The 23062-nt window shown below is 40.0% G+C and overlaps 1 protein-coding gene and 1 long non-coding RNA gene across 2 annotated transcripts in view; one reads left to right on the top strand and one right to left on the bottom strand.

Annotated features, from left to right (window-relative positions):
* LOC124277326 (importin subunit alpha-4-like) overlaps nucleotides 1-15650 on the top strand; it is a 28490-nt gene extending 12840 nt beyond the window's left edge. Inside the window, 7 exon segments of the mRNA XM_046712982.1 lie at nucleotides 482-613; nucleotides 1362-1490; nucleotides 4448-4552; nucleotides 5300-5371; nucleotides 7577-7739; nucleotides 8339-8430; nucleotides 9727-15650. Coding sequence (XP_046568938.1) covers nucleotides 482-613; nucleotides 1362-1490; nucleotides 4448-4552; nucleotides 5300-5371; nucleotides 7577-7739; nucleotides 8339-8430; nucleotides 9727-9819 — 786 coding nt within the window. The 3' untranslated portion in view covers nucleotides 9820-15650.
* On the bottom strand, nucleotides 13508-22769 carry LOC124277327. The gene is made up of 3 exons (XR_006898799.1): nucleotides 22745-22769; nucleotides 17953-17957; nucleotides 13508-13574 (listed from the first exon to the last, which is right to left on the bottom strand). It is a non-coding gene; the product is annotated as an uncharacterized LOC124277327 (long non-coding RNA).
* Between the last annotated feature and the right edge of the window lie 293 nt (nucleotides 22770-23062).

The raw sequence follows: 23062 nt of genomic DNA on the forward strand, positions 1-23062 counted from the left end.
TACAATGACACTCAGATCTACTAAAAATGATTCAAAGACTCATGTTTGGGCTTTTAATTGTAGACACTGTTTGGCACAGGTTTCTCTGAATATTTCTTTTGAGAATGTTTCAAGAATTTCCACAATGAAGTAACATTTTGATCACCATAGAAACATCCAGACAAAAAGAATTGTAAGGTCAATAAATATTGTACAGGTATTTATGCTTTTCTGAACATTTGATGTTTCTTGGGTAGGCAGCTTCATGTTTCGTTTGTTCAAAGATTTTACTGTAACATATATTGGTTTAAGAATATGAGTCACTTACCCGAGAACCTCAAGATAACATGCAGTTTGAATCTGCCTTTAGAGGGCTAAAAGAGGGCAATGTTGAAAGTGTTATTGGACAGTACCACTTTGTCAGTTAGTGAAAACCAATAAATGAGAATTTCGAGGTTCAGCTCTTATTGTTGAACTTTTTCTTATTTCCTGTTTGTTTCAGATTCTGGTTGACACAGTATGGGCATTGTCATATTTGACAGATGGGGGCAATGACCAGATACAGATGGTTATAGACTCTGGAGTGGTTCCTTTCCTTGTACCACTGCTTAGCCATCAGGATGTTAAAGTTCAGGTGAGACATGTGTTAAAACTGAGCAAATGGGAAATCTGGGTATTATTAGTCTGAGAGTGTATCGCAGGGATGTAATTTAACTGGAACAGCTGCTAGTGTTTGTGTTACATACAGCATAAAATGTTTGAAACTCTGCTAGCCCTTAGAATATTGTTGCCCAAAAAGGATATCTGGCTAGTGCTAATTTTTATCCCACCGGCATGTAATGCGGTGGGATATAGTCGTCGCCTCGTCCGTCTGTCCGTCCGTCTGTAATCATTTTGTTTCCGGAGCATAACTCAAAGACCGTTCGATATTTTTCAACCAAAATTGGTAGATATGTCAAACATAACCTAAGGTGGTGCCTTTTGCTATTTACAGATTATTGTCATTTTTATTTTTCCCGGTTTCCATGGAAACGATTCGGACTTAATCCCAAAAGTGAGGGGTGGGCTTCGTTTCCGGAGCACAACTCAAAAACCTCTCTATATCTTTCAGCAAAACTTGGCAGATATGTGAGGCAGATCTTGAAGTGGTGCCTTTTGCTATTTGCAGATTTTTGTCATTTATTTTTTTCATGATTTCCATGGAAACGATTTGCACTTAGTCTAAAATCAAGCTGGACTTTAAGTAACTGTCAGATGATTTGTTCTTTCAAAGATGTGGGGGCCGGGGGGATATGTCATCTTCTGATGACTCTTGTCTTACCTAGTCATAATATTGGTGACTGGTGAGCAAGAAGTGTGACAGTGATGTTTTATGTTGACAGACTGCAGCATTGAGGGCTGTGGGTAACATCGTCACCGGCACAGATGAACAGACACAGGTGGTGCTAAATTGTGACGCACTGACACACTTTCCTTCACTTTTGTCACATCCGAAAGAAAAAATAAACAAGGTAAGAGGTCACAAACAGATCCCTTAAACTGAGCTGGTAGTGGTACATAGTTAAACACTATGGGTTGCAGGAAGTGTAACATTACAGTGAGGCTGTGATACAGTACCTTTTTATCCCACCGGCATATAATGCGGTGGGATATAGTCATCGCCTAGTCCGTCTGTCCGTCCGTCCGTCCGTCGTCCGTCCGTCCGTCCGTCTCGCCCGTCCGTCCGTCCGTCCGTCCGTAATCATTTTGTTTCCGGACCATAACTCAAAGACCGTTTGATATTTTTTAACCAAAATTGGTAGATATGTCAAACATAACCTAAGGTGGTGCCTTTTGCTATTTACAGATAATTGTCATTTTTATTTTTCTCGGTTTCCATGGAAACGTTTTGGACTTAGTCTTAAAGAAGGGTGGGCTTCGTTTCCGGAGCATAACTCAAGAACCATTCAATATTTTTCAACAAAACTTGGTAGATATATCAAACAGATCCTAAAGTGGTGCCTTTTGCTATTTACAGATTTTTGGCATTTTTATTTTTCCGGTTTCCATGGAAACAATTGGACTTAGTCCCAAAAGTGAGGGGTGGGCTTCGTTTCGAGCATAACTCAAGAACCGTTCAATATTTTTCAACAAAAGTTGGTAGATATATCAAACAGAACCATGAGGGGTGCCTTTTGGTATTTGCAGATTTTGTCATTTTATTTTTCCCGTTTCCATGGAAACATTTTGGACTTAGTCTCAAAAGTAAGGATTGCTTTCGCTTTCCGGAGCATAACTCAAGAACCATTCAATATTTTTCAACAAAACTGGATAGATATATCAAACAGATCCTAAAGTTGTGCCTTTTGCTATTTGCAGATTTTGGCATTTTATTTTTCTTGGTTTCCATGGAAACATTTTGGACTTAGTCTCAAAAGTAAGGATTGCTTTCGCTTCGAGCACAACTCAAAACCGTATAATATTTTTCAACAAAACTTGGTAGATATATCAAACAGATCCTAAAGTTGTGCCTTTTGCTATTTACAGATTTTTGGCATTTTTATTTTTCCGGTTTCCATGGAAATGATTCGACTTAATCCCAAAAGTGAGGGGTGGGCTTCGCTTTCCGAGCATAACTCAAGAACCGTTCAATATTTTTCAACAAGACTTGGTAGATATATCAAACAGAACCTTAAGTGGTGCCTTTTGCTATTTGCAGATTTTTGGTATTTTTATTTTTCCCGGTTTCCATGGAAACGATTCGGACTTAATCCCAAAAGTGAGGGGTGGGCTTCGTTTCCGGAGCATAACTCAAGAACCGTTCAATATTTTTCAACAAAAACTTGGTAGATGTATGAAACAGAACCTTAAGTGGTGCCTTTTGCTATTTGCAGATTTTTGTCATTTTTATTTTTCTTGGTTTCCATGGAAACATTTTGGACTTAGTCTCAAAAAGTAAGGATTGCTTTCGTTTCCGGAGCACAACTCAAAAACCGTATAACATTTTTCAACAAAACTTGGTAGATATATCAAACAGATCCTAAAGTTGTGCCTTTTGCTATTTACAGATTTTTGGCATTTTTATTTTTCCCGGTTTCCATGGAAATGATTCGGACTTAATCCCAAAAGTGAGGGGTGGGCTTCGTTTCCGGAGCATAACTCAAGAACCGTTCAATATTTTTCAACAAGACTTGGTAGATATATCAAACAGAACCTTAAGTGGTGCCTTTTGCTATTTGCAGATTTTTGGTATTTTATTTTTCCCGGTTTCCATGGAAACGATTCGGACTTAATCAAAAAGTGAGGGGTGGGCTTCGTTTCCGAGCATAACTCAAGAACCGCTCAATATTTTTCAACAAAACTTGGTAGATGTATGAAACAGAACCTTAAGTGGTGCCTTTTGCTATTTGCAGATTTTTGTCATTTTTATTTTTCCCGGTTTCCATGGAAACATTTTGGACTTAGTCTCAAAAAGTAAGGATTGCTTTCGTTTCCGGAGCACAACTCAAAAACCGTATAATATTTTTCAACAAAACTTGGTAGATATATCAAACAGATCCTAAAGTTGTGCCTTTTGCTATTTACAGATTTTGGTATTTTATTTTTCCGGTTTCCATGGAAACGATTCGGACTTAATCCCAAAAGTGAGGGTAGGCTTCGTTTCCGGAGCACAACTCAAAACCTCTCTATATCTTTCAGCAAAACTTGGCAGATATGTGAGGCAGATCTTGAAGTGGTGCCTTTGCTATTTGCAGATATTTGTGATTTATTACTTTCTCGGTTTCCATGGAAATGATTCGACTTAGTCTCAAAAGGAAGGGATGGGTTTCGTTTCCGAACACAACTGGAAAACTTCTTAATATCTTTCAGCAAAACTTGGCAGATATGTCAGGCAGATGCCAAAGTGGTGCCTTTGCTATTTGCAGATATTTGTCATTTATTATTTTCTCAGTTTCCATGAAAACAATTTGGACTTAGTCTCAAAAGGGAGGGGTAGGTTTTGTTTCCGGAGCACAACCCGAAAACTTCTTAATATCTTTCAGCAAAACTTGGCAGATATGTGAGGCAGATCCCAAAGTGGTGCCTTTTGCTATTTGCAGATTTTTGTCATTTATTTTTTCCATGATTTCCATGGAAACGATTTGCACTTAGTCTAAAATCAAGCTGGACTTTAAGTAACTGTCAGATGATTTGTTCTTTCAAAGATATGGGGGCCGGGGGGATATGTCATCTTCTGATGACTCTTGTTTCATGAGTTCATAATCTCAGGTTATTTACAACCCTGCATGATTTGTTTTCAGAAGTCAGATAGCAAAAATATTTTCGACGAGAAACGTACAGTTGGGCACTGTGCAGATTCTGTTATTTATAGCCTATCAGGAAATACTATAGAATCTGAAAAAAACTGGTTCTTGAACATTCTGTAAGGATGTGATGTTTCGTCTGTGTTTGTATTTAGTTGTCTAAACACATTTTGTCTGTGTTGCAGGAAGCTGTGTGGTTCTTGTCAAATATCACAGCAGGAAACCAGCAGCAGGTGCAGGCGGTGATAGACGCAGGGCTCATACCCCTCATTATCCACCATTTAAACAGGGTAAGAGATGTTGGATGTCCCCCTGGGCTCCTACTGCTCAGTTAGCACCTGAGTCATACCATTATTCCATGATTATGGGTTTGAATCTCAGATTTAACATGAATAGCTCAGTGTGTTCACTGGGCTGAGTGGTTTTGATTTAAACCATATTGGCCTCAAGTATTACAATTAAGTGAATCTTACATACTGCTGAAATACTGTTCTTAGCAGCATTAAGCTTAACTCTGTCACATTGTACCAACAAAGTGTGCACTTTTGAAAATATTACCAATGTTAAATTTGTGTGATTATTATTGGGTCATGTTACTGAAGGTTTTGTGTTTCTAATATGAAGAACCATAGGCTTGGTTGTAAGTGTCAGTATACCAGAGGGCATTGTCTAATCAGGCGAGCTATTCTCGAAACGTTTGTAGCCCTACAAACTTCTTAAGCCCATTCTTAACACATTGGCTACGATCAAAGTTAAGAATTCTTAGGGCTACGAACTTTTCGAGAATAAGGACCCAGGTCACATTCAGGCAGGTATCTAATGGAAGATGAAGTTGTTTTTTTACCTGAATGGAACGTCAACATTTCTTCACCTGTGAACAAAATTCATTTTGGTCTGGTCTGTTTACTGGTATGAATCCCAGACTGTGTCAAAATCACTTTTGTCCAAAATATAAAGGAATCAGAAAATTAAGGAAATTTGTAAATTATGTTCTGTAACCAGAAAGGAATTAACTTGTTTGCATGCTTTTATTTCAGGGTGAATTTCAAACTCAAAAGGAAGCAGCATGGGCAATAAGCAATTTAACAATAAGTGGTAGGAAAGAACAGGTGAGTTCTTCAGCATACCCTGCTTGGCAAAAGAGGCAACTGGATCAGACTCGCCAAGCTTGTTGATGCATGCAGATTGCATAGATTATCAGGTCCATGGCTGGAATTTGTCTTTGAAAGTTAGGGAGTCATGTACTCATTGTGTTCTGTTGTCCATGTGGTGTTTATGAAACCTCTTGAAACTTTAATCATGTAAATTTATTCTCAGTTCTTATCTAGGATTGGTGTTCATATGAACATTTGACATCAAGATTTGATTTGGAATGATTACCTTTTTAGTTGACGGCTCGTCTGTCCGTCCATAAGCATTTTTTTTTCGCAGCATAACTCAAAAACTGTTCAATATTTTTCAACAAAAATTGGTAGATACAGTGGAAACTGCCTAAGTAAAGACCGCTTAACGAAACAGACCTGATAAGTAACCACTTTTCTTTGGTCCCGGCAAATTCCTTCATTAATTATCACTATTAGAGTCTGGTTAACTAAACTCGGATAAGTAAACAATACTGCTTAACTAAACGTCTTCTCACGGTCCCTGGAAGTAAATTACTTAACAAAAGAGACTGGATAACTAAATTAGCGATCACCACATAATCCGACATGAGGGGCAGTCGTGTCAGTCTCTAGTCAAACAAACATCCTACTTACAGCTCGCTGGCGTCATGCAGTTGACAATACACTGACAACTGGAGGCCAGCCCTGATAAGTTGTTCATTGTTACATATGCAAACTTATTACCCACGTGGTCAACGTATTGGTAGTTGCATACTAATCTCGTACGTCACACGTGTGTCGTATCGCGTTGACCTGTGTCGTAACGACTTGACCTCAGATTCTAACGATTTGATTGGATAACCGATGACCTCTCAATTAGGTCACATTCTGACGTAACTATATTTTCATTCATAACAAACACGTGAATTCATTCATTCTACAACTTAAATGCATTGTGGGAATGTAAGCATCGAGAACGTTGCCGTGTTGCTGTTTAATTGTGAGCCGAACTGAGACATTATACCCGGTCAATAAAAACGTGAACGCAATGTTTCCACCAGTGATGTTAGCCGAATGAAGCAACTGCAAACCAAGAAACGGGTGCTACGGAGTAGTTTACTATAGGAGGCTGTACGAGGCGATGACAACTGACATGCATCGTAGATATATCAAACAGAACCTTAAGTGACGCCGGTTACCAAGGCAGTGACGCCATTTTGGTGTGACGCCATGCAAATATTGTACTACAGTACAAAACTCTTCCCAATAACCCCTTTATGAAACCGGTTTCGCTTGAAACCAAAAATATTAACAGAAATACGCTATTTTGTCAGTTTAATGCATGTAAGACGTGGGTAATAATAACATACACTCGGTCTCATTACATACGAGCACATTATTATTATACGAACTCGTGGTCTTCCTATATGTTATCTGACCTCGCCGCCGGTCAGATACCACAGGAAGGACACTCTTTTCGGGATAATGTATGTAATGAGACCTCGTAGTATTCTCTATATATCCATGCATATGGTTGTCATTTGCAGGTTTTTATAGTTTGGATAAATAAAATACCTGATAAGTTAACAATTTTGGCGAGTCCCTTGAAATTTTACTTATCAGGTTTCCACTGTATATCAAACAGAACCTAAGGTGGTGCCTTTTGCTATTTACAGATTTTTGCCATTTTCATTTTTCTCGGTTTTCCTGGAAACGTTTTGGACTTAGTCTTAAAGTGGGTGGGAGGGTGGGTTTTGTTTCCGAGCATAACTCAAAAAACGTTCAATATTTTCCAACAAAACTTGGTAGATATATCAAACAGAACCTTAAGTGGTGCCTTTTGCTATTAGCAGATTTTTGTCATTTTTGTTTTCCCGGTTTCCATGGAAACGATTTGGACTCGAAAACTTCTTAATATCTTTCAGCAAAACTTGGCAGATATGTGAGTGGTGCCTTTTGCTATTTGCAGATTTTTGGCATTTATATTTTTTATGATTTCCATGGAAACGATTTGGACTTAGTCAAAAAAGACATCAAGCTGTACTTTAAGTAACTGTCAGATGATTTGTTCTTTCAAATATGTGGGGGCTGTGGGGATATGTCATCTTCTGATGACTCTTGTGTTACTCAGGATGCCGTTGTACAATTGCACCCAGGTTGTATTTCATGCATGGTTTGCTTGTTTTGACACTGATGTTTCTTTGTTGTCAGGTATCATATGTAGTACAACAAGGCGTTATACCACCCTTCTGTAATCTTCTTGGGGTCAAGGACACACAAGTTGTCAATGTTGTCCTTGATGGTATCAACAACATCCTGAAGATGGCAGGCGATGACCTGGAATCAATCAACCAGATGATAGAAGAATGTGGTGGTAAAGACACTTGGTGGATTCAGAGTGATCTCCCTTTTTGATAGCGATTAAAAGATGATACAGTTTGTATTAGATTTGAAAATAGATTGGCAATTACTAACTGGTTCCCTTGACATGGGACGTGGCAAGATGTGGGTAATATTTCTGTAATTTGCTGTTTTGTGAAATTCTGTAATGTTTGTGTTGATTAGGAAGAAAAGACCTGGCCCCGATTTCTCGAAACATACTTAAGTTTTTACTCAATTCAAACTGAGTTTGAAACAGCTGGATTTTAATCTCAGCTGCATTTTCTAAATATGAAAGCCCAAACAACTTAATTATTCTATTCACCAAACACAAATTGTCTACTATGTTTGAGTTTAATATCGGTTTTATTTCATTCTGGGAAATGCGTTTTCTCAAATTTGAGTAAAAACTCTAACTTAAGTCAAAACTCAGACTTAAGTTTGTTTCGAGAAATTGGGGCCCGATGAGAAAACTGCAGCAGCTTGTGATGAGATTTGTAAAGAATGCTTTAAGTTCTGTTGGAAATATTTCAGTATTTGTTTACTGTGTTGTGTGTGATCCAGGAAAGTTAATCAAGAATGTTTATGTTTCAGGCTTAGACAAAATTGAAAGTCTACAGAATCACGAAAATGAAGAAATTTACAAACTTGCCTATGAAATTATTGATCACTACTTTTCTGGTGATGTAAGTATACATTTTGGATGTGTTCAGGGTTTGCCAGATTCCAAGAAGCAAAAGTATGGATTGGGATGCTTTGGGATGTGTCATTGCACCCTTGTGAGTGTGGGTCATTGCTCGTAATGCAAAACACTAGATTGTCTGGTCCAGGCATGATTGTTTTCAAACTGATCTGGCTGTTACTTTGCTAAGTTCTGCAACTTGGCAAATAAAGCTGATTTGATAATTGTGTCATGGCATGGTCTAGCCTATTGTACTTCTCTGAATGCTCAGTTACAGCAATACTCATCCTCAGACAAGAGATCCTTCCAGGTGTTATTACAGAATATGGATCAGTATGGTCCATTCTCTCACAAGTTTGGACCCGTGAAGGTCCGGGTTAGAATGTGCCTTCAGTAACCCATGCTTGCTGTAAGAGGCGACTAACGGGATCGGGTGGTCATGCTCGCTGACTTGGTTGACATATGTCACCGGTTCCCAATTGCGCAGATCGATGCTCATGCTGTTGATCACTGGATCGTCTGGTCCAGACTCGATTATTTACAGTCCGCCGCCATATAGCTAGAATATTGCTGAGTGCGGCGTAAAACTAAACTCACTCACTCACTCACTCACTCTCACGAGTTTGAGAACCAAGGGTCACACTGTTTGAACTGACTATACCCCAAGAGTATGGATTTTAAGCCATGGTCTCAATCACAGGTGGATTCACAAATGTGTCTGGCCTTCTCAGACAGACCTGTGAAGATCTGGCTTACTATTGGTCTTCTGTAACCCATGCTTGTTGTAAGAGGCAACTAACAGGATTGGTTGGTCAGTCTCTCTGACGTTCTTAACACATGTCATCGTATCCCAATTGCGTAGATCAATGCTCAAGCTGTTGATCACTGGATTGTCAGGTTCAGACTCAATTAGTTACAGACCACTGCCATAGAGGTGGAATATTGCTGCTTTCAGTGTTAAACAACAAACCAACCTTCTCAGCCACAGATGAGTCCAGCTCTCTTAGCCACAGGTGTGTCCAGCTGACATGTACAGGTGTTTGGTGTGTCCAGCTGGATAATAACGGATTACATCGATAAACAACATTCACAATCACCCCAGTTTTACATCTTCCAACTGCCATATAGCTTGAATATTGCTGAATGCGGCGTTAAACAACAAACAAACATCTTTGTGATGCTGACTCAAGGCAGTTTCTTTTACGAACTGATGTTCCTTGAATTTAATCAAGGTATAATATTTAATCTGAAAGTATGACATTAATTTCTGTACGGTCTTACATTACTGTATCTGTTATAGATCGAAGAGGAGGCTTTACTCCCACAAGCATCAAATGAAGGATACCAGTTCGACCCTAATGCCCAGATTCCATCGGAAGGATTCAAGTTTTGACCACAGCTGAGGACACTAATTAAATTGTTGCCATATTAGAAGTTGTGGAGCCATCTGTGCCACGGCTGTTCCAAGTTGGAGATCATTGCCAGCAGACAAACGTTTCACCCTGGCATTCGAGAACTTGCTTGACCCAGTGTAAGTGATGTGGATGAAGAAATGTTCCGTTTCCATCACATCAACACCCGAAGATTAAGTCGCCAGTGCGGGAATGAGGTCAAAGATGTGTAGGCATATGTGCCCGGAAATTCCAATGAGCCCATCTGGAATCTGGTGACTCCGATGGAAACTCTTAATCTATTTGAATTCCCTTAGAAATATGAGTGAAAGAAAAATGATTTCACGGGGGAGATATTTTCGAGGCATGAATTACGTGCATGACAAGAAATTGTTTGTGGTCCCTACAGACTACGGCAATGAAGGAGCTGCTTAAATATTCATCCTGGACTTGAGATGAAAATATTAAGTTGATCACTGATAATGATTCCTAGAGAATATTTGAATACAACCTAAGACTGCCTACCTAACATACACATTCACCAGATGTAACAAGCTTCCACCAGGCTTAGCTTGTCAACCCTGAACTGAAGGACCTTGTAGTGTGCCAATTAAGTTTGGAGACATTTTGGCAGTAATTGACAACCATGGATAATTTTGCTCAATGCTATTGTATCTCAGTGTTGGAACCTTTTCACTGCAGTGTGGAAACTGTCGATGGTATGCAAGACAAACGAGAAGCATATTCTATGACTGAATTGTCGGAGCCTGTGTTAGGTTATAAGATATTTCTTGAAGCGACACGCTTTCTTCTTGTAGTTCTGCCTCAGTGCACTGAGCCTATGTTTTAAAGTATGTCCACAGTTGCTGATGTCGTCATGACGATGCTTCCACTGCACGTTTGAGGACAGTTTGTAACAGGAGAAGGTGAATCCTACTGGAATCAAATTTTAATCAACTGATTTGATCTGTTGTTTATTTAACATGTATTTAAACATACTCTAGGTATTGTCTCTATCTTTGTAGGTGTGTCTTGTTACATTTCTACTGTGTCTTTTATTTAGTTCATAGTCTGGATATTTTGTTTTTCAGTGATGCCCATATGTAACAAAGTATTAACTTATGAAATTGCATTGTGCCTTAGGACTTTTCTAAATTGGAAGTGTTAAAGTTCATTAATTTTTCTACCAAATTACTTGTATTTAATTACTTGATGTTGTTTTTCTGTCAGGTTTCCACATTATTTGACAAGGACATATCATTCCAGTTTTGTTGATACCAACGGCTACATGGTTAAAATCAAGCTAAGTGGAAAGGTAGTTTGACCTGCATTTCAAGCTATTGAGGGCTTCCATTACACACAAAAAGCTATTTTGTTTGCAGCGATTTGTCAACTATGGTTTTGGACAGCTGAGATTTTTGGAGAATTAGTTTGATATATGAATAAAAATAAGCACCTCTTATGTTGTTTTGTAAAGTGGTTTCTGTTAATTGTAAAATATTAAATCATGTTTGTTTTTAGGGGTGTAGTTGTTGATTTTTATTTGGATGAAAACCAAAGACCAGAATAGGCTGTTACCCACTTAATAGAAACACTTTTGGTTTTTGAAAAAGATTGGTGGAGTAAATCTTAACTGCTGTTTAATTGAAATGTCTTTTTGGGTGGAAAAGTGTAAAGGTCCTCTAATGAAAAAGCATTTGTGCACTCAGTGATAATGTAAAGACGAAGATGCTGTGATATGCTTCTGAAGATGGAACAGAAAGCAGGGTCACAGGATGAAGACAATCTGAGCCTTAGTAATGGGTAGGGCAAACCCTCATTTACTAACAGGATAGTAAGTACCACATGCAAGTGTGAGGCAGATGGTAGGTTAATTATTATCTTTTTATTTAATCTTCATAAGAAGTCCACTTAATTTGTTTCACATTTGGTGGAAATGTCTACAGTTGTCAGTGTTACGGTCTTGTTGACCAAGCATGGCAGATAATCATTCGCTTTTATTAAAGAATGATATCTACAATTTTTCTATGACAAGACTGGGCTAGTAAGAAGTAACAGTATGGCACTGTTCTGTGGTTTTAGTACAACTAAGATGATTTGACAGATAAATATAACTGGATCTGAGTGCTGATTTATGATAATGACACAGCACAGAGTGAGGCTATGCTGTTTAGTGGAGGGTTTCCCCTTAAAATGGCCTGTCCCCTTGTCCCTAATGGCAGTTTGATCAACCAGATAGCAAACTGTCACAGTGAAGATGGTAAAACAACTGTATTGGGTTTTTTGTCCAAAGTGAAATAAATTTCCTTCTGACACTTTTACAGATACAGCAGACATGTTTAGACATTAAAAGGAAAAGCAAATTCCAAATGTATCTTTTGATCATATATTTGTTCATATGTATGCAGAAAATTCAACTGAGGCTTTCATTATGCTTTGCTGATATTAGTCAATTGATAATCATATTTCTGCATACTTAATCGAGTAGATGTATTGATCCTTTCACTCCTATGGACATGAGGATTTATTTTAAAGAAAATTTCTTTTCTTTTAGAATATTATTTTAAAAGGATGTAGAGTGTTTAGATGTTAATCATATGGTCACAACCTAAAAACATGTAAGTGCTCCTTGGGTTTTGTATGGTTCAAACCATACTATAAACAAAGTATTCTTTAAGTTGTGGGATCTTGCAATATCAAATATGAATACCACACACTTTTTCAGGGTTGTTTGGACGTGTTAACTGTAAGATGAAAAAATAACCTTGAGTTATGAGAACATATAGTAGATTTGCTGTCTTTAGTCTGACAGGGAGCTTATTCAGCTAATGCATAAAGAAATATTATTACATCATTAGTGTATCTCTTCACTTGGTCCAGGGATTTGTCTAGGATTTCAAACTGACTCCCAAAAGGGAAAAAGACGTGTTTGTTCGAAAATAGGACTTTCAAAGTCCTTTATTCTGAAATATTCAGGGATATTTAGTATTTCATTCAGTGCAAAAGTGGTATTGGTTCTGTCGACAGTTGCAAGGGACCTCTGTTAAATAAAAAAATAAAACTATAGTTATTATTATACTTGGTAATATAACAGTGTAACATGGCAATATTTTGTTCCTGTTTGGGATTTTTTTAACTGACAATTGCTTCAGACCTGGGGCTGAATATTGACCTTTACGCAGGTCTAGATAAATCCCTGGCCTCTATTTACAAGGTGATAAATGACCGCATTACAAAGCGAGTGATATTGACCGTATTACACAGTGAAAATGAGCAATAGGAAAGGTGCGTTTTTGAAAATTGTTATATGACAAGATTTGTTGAGTCACTTTCCAGTGTAAATATGATGGGAACAATGAATACCATGAGTTGTCCAGAAATACGTCAGAGGACACAATTTGAAGGGTAGAATATGGCATGTTCTGTACACAAAGTCTTATTTTCACGTTGTGAATATGCCTTGTACATTGTGTGCTGTTGTGTCACTTGTCCTCTTTCATAATATATGCCAGGTAGTATGAGACCTATCCTTAACATCAGGGCTGGCATGTTAAGGGAAGTTTCAGTAAAACTGAATCAATATTTTATGAAAAAGATCAAAATGATTGTGTAAATGTACTTAAGATATCTGTCACGCCAAAAGACCAGGATATTTACACATTTAGTTTTTATTCAATATTTTGCCAATGTTTTGTGAAATAGTTGACATGACCAAATTGATGAGCTTTAATTGATTTAGGTTTTTTCTAAATGACTCCTGTGGTAATAGTTTCCTTGGATTCTGTTTATTCTTGAAATGGAAGACCAAGTGGATTGGCTGTTCAGGCTCGGTGACTTGGCGGATTACACATCCTACTCCAGTGGTGTTCGTCGTTGCTCACCATATCAACCATCGGATTGTCGCCTCCAGATTGGGTTGATTTTCAGACAGCTGTCAAATAGCTAAAATATTGTAGAGTGCAGTGTTAAATGGGAAAAAAGTAAACTAATATAAGGAATTCAGATGAATGAATAATTGTCTCTAGCAAATCCTCTCTCCGGTGAACAAGGATTATGTTTACAGTTTTTTCACTATTTAAAGCATATCAATTTGGTCATGCAAGTATTTTCAACAAGGCGAGTTCATATCAGGTTGATGTAAATATATATCATTTTCTCAAACAAATTATTTTACAAGAGAAATGAGATTAAGATATGGGAGCTTTGTCCCAGGTAGATGCCAGCAAGATAATTAAGGATAGGTTATTTTGGCTAGTCTCACCTTATTTTGAGATTGGCTACCCTGTTATGCATAACATGTTTTAACAAGTCCATTATACTGATAGTGATTCAATTTGACCTCTTCTGGTGATTGCCATTGGATCATTTCTGAAATGAGACGCTTGCCTAGCCAGAACAGCTGCTACTGTGTCATTATGTTGAGTTCCCAGCCAAACCTAACTTTGTTAAAATTTATTAATCATTTTATCTTCGAATAAGCTTGAAAGGATTGTTTCCAAACATTACGAACAGCAATTGAACATATCTGAAGTTGTGCATGATTTTCAAGCTTTAGCACTGAAATTGTTATCGAAAAAGTGGTGTTTTTTCACTTTCTTTAGAAAAATTTGTATTTGACATTTTAGGGAATATATAGAAATTAGTCTTCCAAACATCAACAGATATAAGAAATAATGGCATGTGATAAGCCGTATAATGCTTAGTTTGTGTGAGATCTCTGTGAGGCTTTGGCTGAAGCTCCAATATGGCACAGACAGAAGTAGAAGCAGCTTGCTGCCACAAGTGTCCAAGCACGGTCTAAACACCAGAGGCATATTCTCAAACATTGGGGGTCTTTTTGGGGGAGGGCACCAGCTCAAAGCATATATAGTTTTAAACTTGTAAAAATAAATGCTACCAATTTTGTGTATTTCGTGAGCTGTTCTAAACAGTTAATCTTTTATACTGAATTGTTATGCAGAAAAAGTTGAAAACTCACTGCCTTAATATTTTATTTAAAAGAAATACATTGAAATGGTCCAATGTGTATTATGATGCTATTGCGATTCATGTGCCAGGGGAATCTATTGTTGACTTGCTGAGTGAATATATTCAAAGATTTATTTAAAATGCTGTTAATGGACCCGTTTTCTCATTAACCTCTTCGTGAAAACTTGCCCTAGATTGGTCATGCGAGTAAAAATAATATCCCATGTTTCATGTCCGATCCACAATATTGTGCAATCCCAAGTCTGTATAACATAACTGCAGTCATAATTATTGACAATATATATTATGTATTTGTCCAGTGACAAACTAATGTTATCCTTCAGGTTAATCAAATGGTTGCATTAAAGATCAATTGATCGACCACACAAGGTAAAAATATTTGAATATGATGCTGTGTTATGACGGAACTGGCCCTATCTCAGACCAGTTGAAACTGCAAGGGTTAATGGCAGATGGGTTGCTGGCAGTAGAGGGTTATCCCAAGTCAACATGAAGATTCCCCTTGCAATTGAGGCTGTTTAAGACACAGCCAAGCCTGGATGAGCCCATGTTGTTGTGTATATGCAAGAAATACCTTAGGTTCACCTTAACATAGCCTGAATTATTCAGGCCTTGGGAATACAGTACATGACGAAGCACGGTGCTTCAAATTTTAGTTTCTCTTTGTCTGAATATTCAGGTTCACCTATTGAAAACTCTCCAGGACTTGTCTGCTTTGTAATTATTGAACCATGTTGATTTTTGTTTTCAAAAGTGGTTGCCATAGCTACGTTCGAATGATAGTTGCAAAGGCATCCTTGTACATGTTTAACTTGAAAATAAAAATCAAGTATGAAGAAATAAATATTTGTTTCCTTGTTCGAAAATATGCATATACAGGGTTTGCTTGGAGCAGTGCTTGAAGAAAATATATTGACTCTTCTCAGCCGATCTCAAGGTGATGTTTCTACTGTGGGTCTCTGGAACCTGTTGAATTCTTTTCAAAATATGAGAAAACCAATTAGCAACGATCAGCTTCCAAGTCTAAATTGAAAGGAAGAACGTGACACGAACCACATGATTCTTGTAAATATCATACCTTTATGGCACCATTGCTATAAATACTTATCAAATTTTCAACATAGTCGTCTTCATTGGTAACTATCTACTATCAGTTGCGCAAGTGGTCCTGTCAAGGCTCGTGTATACGAAAAGCCGGAACTTGAATTGGATGGATTGGTAATGGGATTTATGGGATCGTCATGGCACTACTGACAAATGAACATCGTTTCAAATGTTGTCTCCTCGAGATATTCATGAACCCACACGCATTGTTGCGAGTGCAGACTAGGGGAGATGCACATGGGATACCAAATTTCCTCAGTGCTTGTCTCTTTCACCAAGATCACGACTCCGGGAAGTACGTTCCCCAGCGAGAGTCCACGAGGGGGACCGGAAGATTTGGAAGAAGGACTGAGGTCTCAGTGTCCGCGATATTGGTTGAGATCCGTACCCAATCGTTCCTCGTGCAAGAGGAGCACAGGGAGATCCGGTCTTCCGACTATTTCACTAGAATGAACAAGAAGCAGACCAGGGCATGTTTGACAAGCGGTTTGACCTGACTGAAATTGCTGGATTAATCAGTCAGACCGACTTAGAAGCACTCCCTGGCGAAGAGATCATGAAGGGAACAGATCGATTGGGGGGTTGAGGGTCATGCATGATCCACAGCCAAGTGATTACCTAACGTACTCCACCGCACGTGCCCGAGAAAGATCTATGTTTTGGGGTCTAAGAGCATATGTGAGGTCACTTATACCTTGAGACCGCCTCCGTGGTGTAGTGGTTAGAGCGTACGCCCGGAGAGCGGAAGGTCGTGGGTTCGATCCCCGACCGCGTCATACCAAAAGACGTTAAAATATGATACTTGTTGGTCCCTGCCTGGCACTCGGCATTAATGGGTACAACAAGGACTGGTCGGCTCGGAGTCAGTATAATGTGTCTGAGTGGGGTATTCATGCTTCACTGCGGCATGCATGGGCGGATCCAGGAATTTTGAAAGGAGGGCTCCGCCAACGCAAAAAAAAAACCCAACCTTCAATGTGATCTTAAGTCATTTTCAAGTGTGTGTGTGTGGTCGAACTGGCATCCGCCACTGGCATGGTATCTCAGTGGGCAAGCACTATAAAACCAGCTTCAGTCTGGGCTAGTACAAGCAGCCGCGCATTCACATACACACGCATGCACGTCGTCATATGAGCGAAATATTCTCAAGCACGACGTTAAACCCAATTTCTCCTCACTTATACCTTGAATTTTGTTCGACTAGCACGGTATACATGCGACCGAGGACCAGATCGGACTTCAGAATACGGTGGTTGTCATCGATTTGGGCTCACATGCGTTATACTCTCCCTTGGCGTCTCTATTGAGGACGGAAACCATTGATAACTTGAAGAAACTGAAGAGGGAGAATAAGTTCCCTCTCCCTCAGTATAATGACGCATCTTCCAGTTATGAGTTTTACGTCACATCGGCATTATTCCAGCCATATAGCGACGAGACTAAGTCTGCATACACACACAGTTTAAGCTCAAAGTTCAAATGAGTTTCTTGAAAATATACTGAGTCAAAAAAGAAACTTCACAAAATGTAATTTGAAAAATAATGAATACTTTTTCTCTACATCTATGTATCCGAAATGGGATCCCTATCTTTCGACTCCAGATAAACGTTAGCAAAACCCACTCAAACCCATCCATTCGTCGTGCAAATGACGTTAGTGCAAAATCAGGTTTTGCACGTGCAGTCGATCACGTGATCTTCGCATCGAAGTTTTCTTCATATGCACGTGTTTGCATTGGCCTCAAGAATTGAAAAAAACACTTTTAAACCAAAGTTCTAACGGTACTTGAAATGCCACGATTGTCAAATGTGCAACGTGAACCTGCCGTTGGCATGTTGCAAGCGGGAAGATCAGTTATTGACGTCGCAAGAGCAATGGGATGCAGCCGTCGTACTGTGTATGACTTGCGAGGTCGTCTACAACAAACTGGCACCACTTCTGATCGCCCAAGGTCGGGTCGTCCACGTGTGACGTCACGAGCAGAAGACCGTCAAATCGTCCTACGTCACCTACGTGACAGATTTCTGCCGGCTACACGAACCAGGGCTGAGATGTTTAGAGGTCGACTGTCCTCACAGACCATTCGAAATCGGTTGCGGGCTGCCAATCTCCATTCTCGACGTCCATATCGTGGGCCAATATTGACGCCGTTTCATCAACGTCAACGTCTGCTGTGGGCCCAACGTCACCTCCGATGGACCCAGAGAGACTGGAATCGAGTCGTCTTTAGCGATGAATCCAGGTTTACCCTCAGATTCGCGGATGGCAGGCATAGAGTCTTGAGACGGTCGTGAACGGTATGCCCAATGTTGTGTACAGGAAGTCGACAGATTCGGGGGCGGAAGTTGCATGGTGTGGGGTGCTTTCTGTGGGAACAACCGTTCCCGACTTCTGGTCATCCGTGGAAACCTCACAGCTGCTGCTTACCGCGACCAGGTGCTCACCCCTGAACTCCTTCCTTTCATGGCGGCTCATGGCCCAGGTCTACAGTTCCAGCATGATAATGCTCGGCCGAATACCGCGATGTTGACACGAAATTTCCTTCAAAACGCTGGAATCAACGTCATGGACTGGCCATCGAGGTCCCCTGACCTTAATCCAATAGAGCACGTTTGGGATGCACTTGGGAGAAGGCTTCGTGGTCTTAGGAACCAACCTCAGAATTTGCAGGAACTTGGCGCTGCCTTGCAAGAGCAATGGCGCAGAATCCCCAACCACGTGTTCACAAGCATCAGTCTGTCGATGCGGAGACGGAGACGGTGTTTGGCAGTGGTGAATGCGCGGGGCGGCCAAACACGATATTGAACTGAGAAATTTCGCATTTTTATTCTTGTGACTTGACATTCTGTATACCCATGTTTTGGAACGGCGGTGTAGCCTAATGGAACTGATTATGGCACTGTCAGTGTATCGAGTACATCACACAGATCTCAGCAATGAAATAATAACTATTTAACCATCTTACCATCTCTTGTTCTTTTATAGTGCCCTGAAGAAAGAATGTGAAGTTTCTTTTTTTGACTCAGTATATATATTTATTCATCACATTATTATTTACAAACATAAATATTTAAATTACATTTGTGACGTCATTTCATTATCTGCTCGCTCCATTCCTGAAAAGTAATGGAGCGAGCAGACAATGAAATGACGTCACCAATGTGTACCATTTTCAAATTAAAGCCTTCATTTTGTCATTTTGACATTTAATGTTGATAACAGAAATATTCCCAATACTTTGAATGTAATTTAAGTACGGTAATATCCTCGTAACTCTCCATTCCTAAAAAATAATGTGCCTCGGCGCCATTATTTTTAAGGAATGGAGAGTTACTCGGACATTTCCCTCTACGTCATAGCACCATATGGAACTTGTGGAACTCTTTACCCTTTGACCTGAAGCTCGCACCTACTCTGGACTCCTTTAAAAGCCATCTCAAAACGCACCTTTTCATTCAGTTCTATGACTCATAAATAGCTCACTCTTACTGTACATATTGTTTTAATTGTAGCGCCATGAGCATGCTTACGAACGTGGATTTGTGCGCACTATAAATAGGCACTATTATTATTATTATTATTCAAAAACAAGCAATTCACATTACATAGTTAGAATTTATGATACAGGGTGCCGTTGTACAAAACAACCTTAGCGCTAAGGTTACCTTAAGTCTATGTTAAGGTATGGGAGTTACGGTCACCTCTCATGACTAGCCAAAGGACCGTTCCTAATTTATGGCCAGGGGGTGATGAAGATTTTTTATGGAGAAGCATGTACAATGTGAATGACACACCAGCCCGAAACTTTATGTATAAAGTAAGTGACCACCCTGCATGTCGTGTACAAATTCTCTCACACACACACACACACACACACACACACACACGCACACGCACACGCACACGCACACACACACACACACACACACACACACGCCGCCCCCTTTGTCAACCCATTGGCTTTATCAGCATATTGCCTAGCCAATTATGTTAATTATATTGTTCTCTTGTTTTCTTTTATACAATACACATATATATATATACTTTGCCTCAACGTCATGTTACCATTCCTGTTTGACAACGGTACAAGAATCTATATCGAAACGTCGCACACTCGTAATAAAGAAATTGGTGTCCAGAAAGTTTGTCTGTTTTGTACTTCCCATCTTCTAAAATGCCACTCAAAGAAGTCAACCATATTCGGTTGGTGCATCTACTGCACCAGCATACCACATTAACACCTTGTACAGTTCCGGGATTACTCAACGTTGTCAGTGTTGCGGTGATTAGTAATGCTGTTGGGTGGCATCACCGATCATTGGGGGGACAACTCATCGTTGTTCATGGTTTGGTTTGGTTTGTTTTTTTATTTTGTTTTCGTTTAACGCCACAGTCAGCAACATTCCAGCTGTATGACCGCGGTCTGTATAAATAAGACAATCGAGTGATCAACATCATGAGCATCGATCAACGCAGTTGTGATACGATGACGTGTCAGCCAAGTCAGCGAGCCTGACCACATGATCCCCTTAATCGTCTCTTATGACAAGCATGGGTTTCTAAGACCCATTCTAACCCGGATCTTCACAGGTGGCAAATTGACAAAAAAATGTTCCACACTCTGTGCAATACCTGGACCAAATATCACACCACATCAGGATATTGGCCAGCTACCCCTTGCACGTGTTGTTACAGATTTAAAGCAGGGTAACCTTGATGTACCCTCATGGACGGCAGTTACTCCAGAATTTAACAGTCATATTTGGAAATATAATGGACTTACAACATTCTGAATGATGAAAGTGTGAACTACAGATTTGAATGATCACACAGTGTACAATTGAATCAAGGACAGTTGACTGTCCGGTATTCGAGCACCATCTTTTTCATCATAAGCGGCTCTAAACTGAAGACAGACAAATTGATACAGTCAATATCGTGTGTGGTCACCCCTGGCTTGTATGCAAGCATGGATACGACGTCTAGCGGATAATGTTAGTCGTCTGATCACATGTGTCGGGATTCTCCGCCATTCTTCCTGTAGGGCCTGTGCCAACGCCTCCCTTGTCTGTATGGGTGGCTGTCGCTTGTTGATTTGTCGTCCAAGGTGGTCCAACAGGTGCTCAATCGGGGACAAGTCGGGAGATCGAGCTGGCCAAGGAAGTAACGGCACATTCTGGGCATTAAGAAAGTCCATACTGATGCGTGCCTTATGAGGTGTGGCGTTGTCTTGTTGGAACATGGTACGTGGGTGATTTTGGATGAATGGCACGACGACTGGTTTTAAGACTTCATTGATGTACCGTGCAGCTGTTAGCTTACCATGAATCACAATAAGATCAGTCTTCATGTCGCCACAAATCCCTCCCCAGACCACCACGCTTCCACCACCATAGTGGTTGGTCTCTTGTACGCAGCAACGTCGTGTACGTTCTCCCCGCCTTCGGTTTACGCGTTGTCTACAGTCTGGTTTAAACACTTGGAAATGGCTTTCATCGGTAAAGAGCACTCTGGACCAGTTTCTTGCCTACCATCGCTCAACAGTTCTCGCCCACCTCAGTCTTTGACGACGATGTTCAGGCGTCAACGTCATAGCCTTCAGCGGTCGATAGGCTCTGATACCATGGTGTCGAAGACGTCTGGCAACGGTCCTTCTGCTGACTGGATGGCCAAGAGCAGTTCGGGCGGATGACGTCACAGTTACGAAGCGGTTCCTCAAGTGAAGCAGTCGTAAATAACGGTCTTCCTGGGGGGTCGTGACCCTCGGACGTCCACTTCTAGGCCTGTCAGACGTGACACCCGTCCGTCTGTAACGGCTCACCAATCTCAGGATTGTTCGCTTTGAACAGTTCATCAACCTTGCAACATGGGACTGCGTCGCTCCCAAATCCAGCATACCAATAGCTCGTTCTCTCTGCTGTGCTGTTAGCCTCAGCATGTTTCCTTTCTACCGTACGATGTGATAATGGAATACATCATTTCTCTAATCATTTTATACCTGAATTCAATACGGCTTTTTACGAAGGGATTTCGCAAAAGTCCCCTGCAAATTTAACATTTTTACACAAATTACATGAATCTCGTCCAATTCAATGCGTAGTGTATGTTGTTTGCGTTCGGGCAAGTTATTTCAACCCGATTTTATTGAAAAAAATACAAAGGTACGTTAAAAAATGAAACATAATTTTGGTGACGTTTCTTTTGCCCGTGGGTTTATGTTGTGCGTACTATCACCTGATATCTCTAGTTACGAATGTTTTTATGTCAAATGCATACAGATCACGTCTGTGCAGTCTGTCATTTTTGTATCTCGTGAAAAAGCATATCCGAACCACATGAAAATGACAACTTACCAGCACGAACAGCACGTGTAATACAGTGCGACCCACGTGATTGGACTGGTTTTCTTTGAGAGAACTGATGACGTGACGCGTTCGCCAGATGCCACAGAAGTGAGAGACAATATAGGTGAAAATGATATTGATAACGGCGTTGAATCATTACAGTTAGCTATTGGTGACTCTTGACTTAAGTACTGGAAGAGTGAGTGAGTGAGTAAGCATTTACTTAAGGTTTTAGTCGTATATAATAAATATAATTAGACTGTATTATAACCTGTCGTGCAGTTCAATAACGACATTCTATTTAAAACTAGTTTGAGAACATGAAAGGCATGAAATATTATTCAACAATAGTGTGAAAATGGGCCATAGATCACAAACACCACAATCAGGCCACCATACCAGGCCCAGCGTTTGTGTGAAGATCATACTACACCTGATTTACCTGTGTAGATGACAAATGGTAAGCTAAAGGTTAGAAACGGAAGGAACGGTGGGGTAGCCTAGTGGTTAAAGCCGCTCGTCACACCGAAGACCCGGGTTCTATTCCCCACATGGGTACAAGGTGTGAAGCCCATGTCTGGTGGCCCCCGCCGTGATATTGCTGGAATATTGGTTAAACAATCTAAGAGAGAATCTGTACGATCTGAAGAATCAAATGGGTCAGATCCGCAAAGCCTTCGTAGCCGTATGTCATTCGTAAGCCTATGACAGTTATGATAACTCGTAACATTACGAACGCTTTGTGGACCGGGACACTGTACTGGAGTAATATTTGCCCGGTAGGTGTAGAGATGTGCTGTTCTGGCT

This window comes from Haliotis rubra, unplaced genomic scaffold, assembly GCF_003918875.1.
Source record: "Haliotis rubra isolate DU_JTF1 unplaced genomic scaffold, ASM391887v1 Scf22, whole genome shotgun sequence".
NCBI lineage: Eukaryota > Metazoa > Mollusca > Gastropoda > Lepetellida > Haliotidae > Haliotis > Haliotis rubra.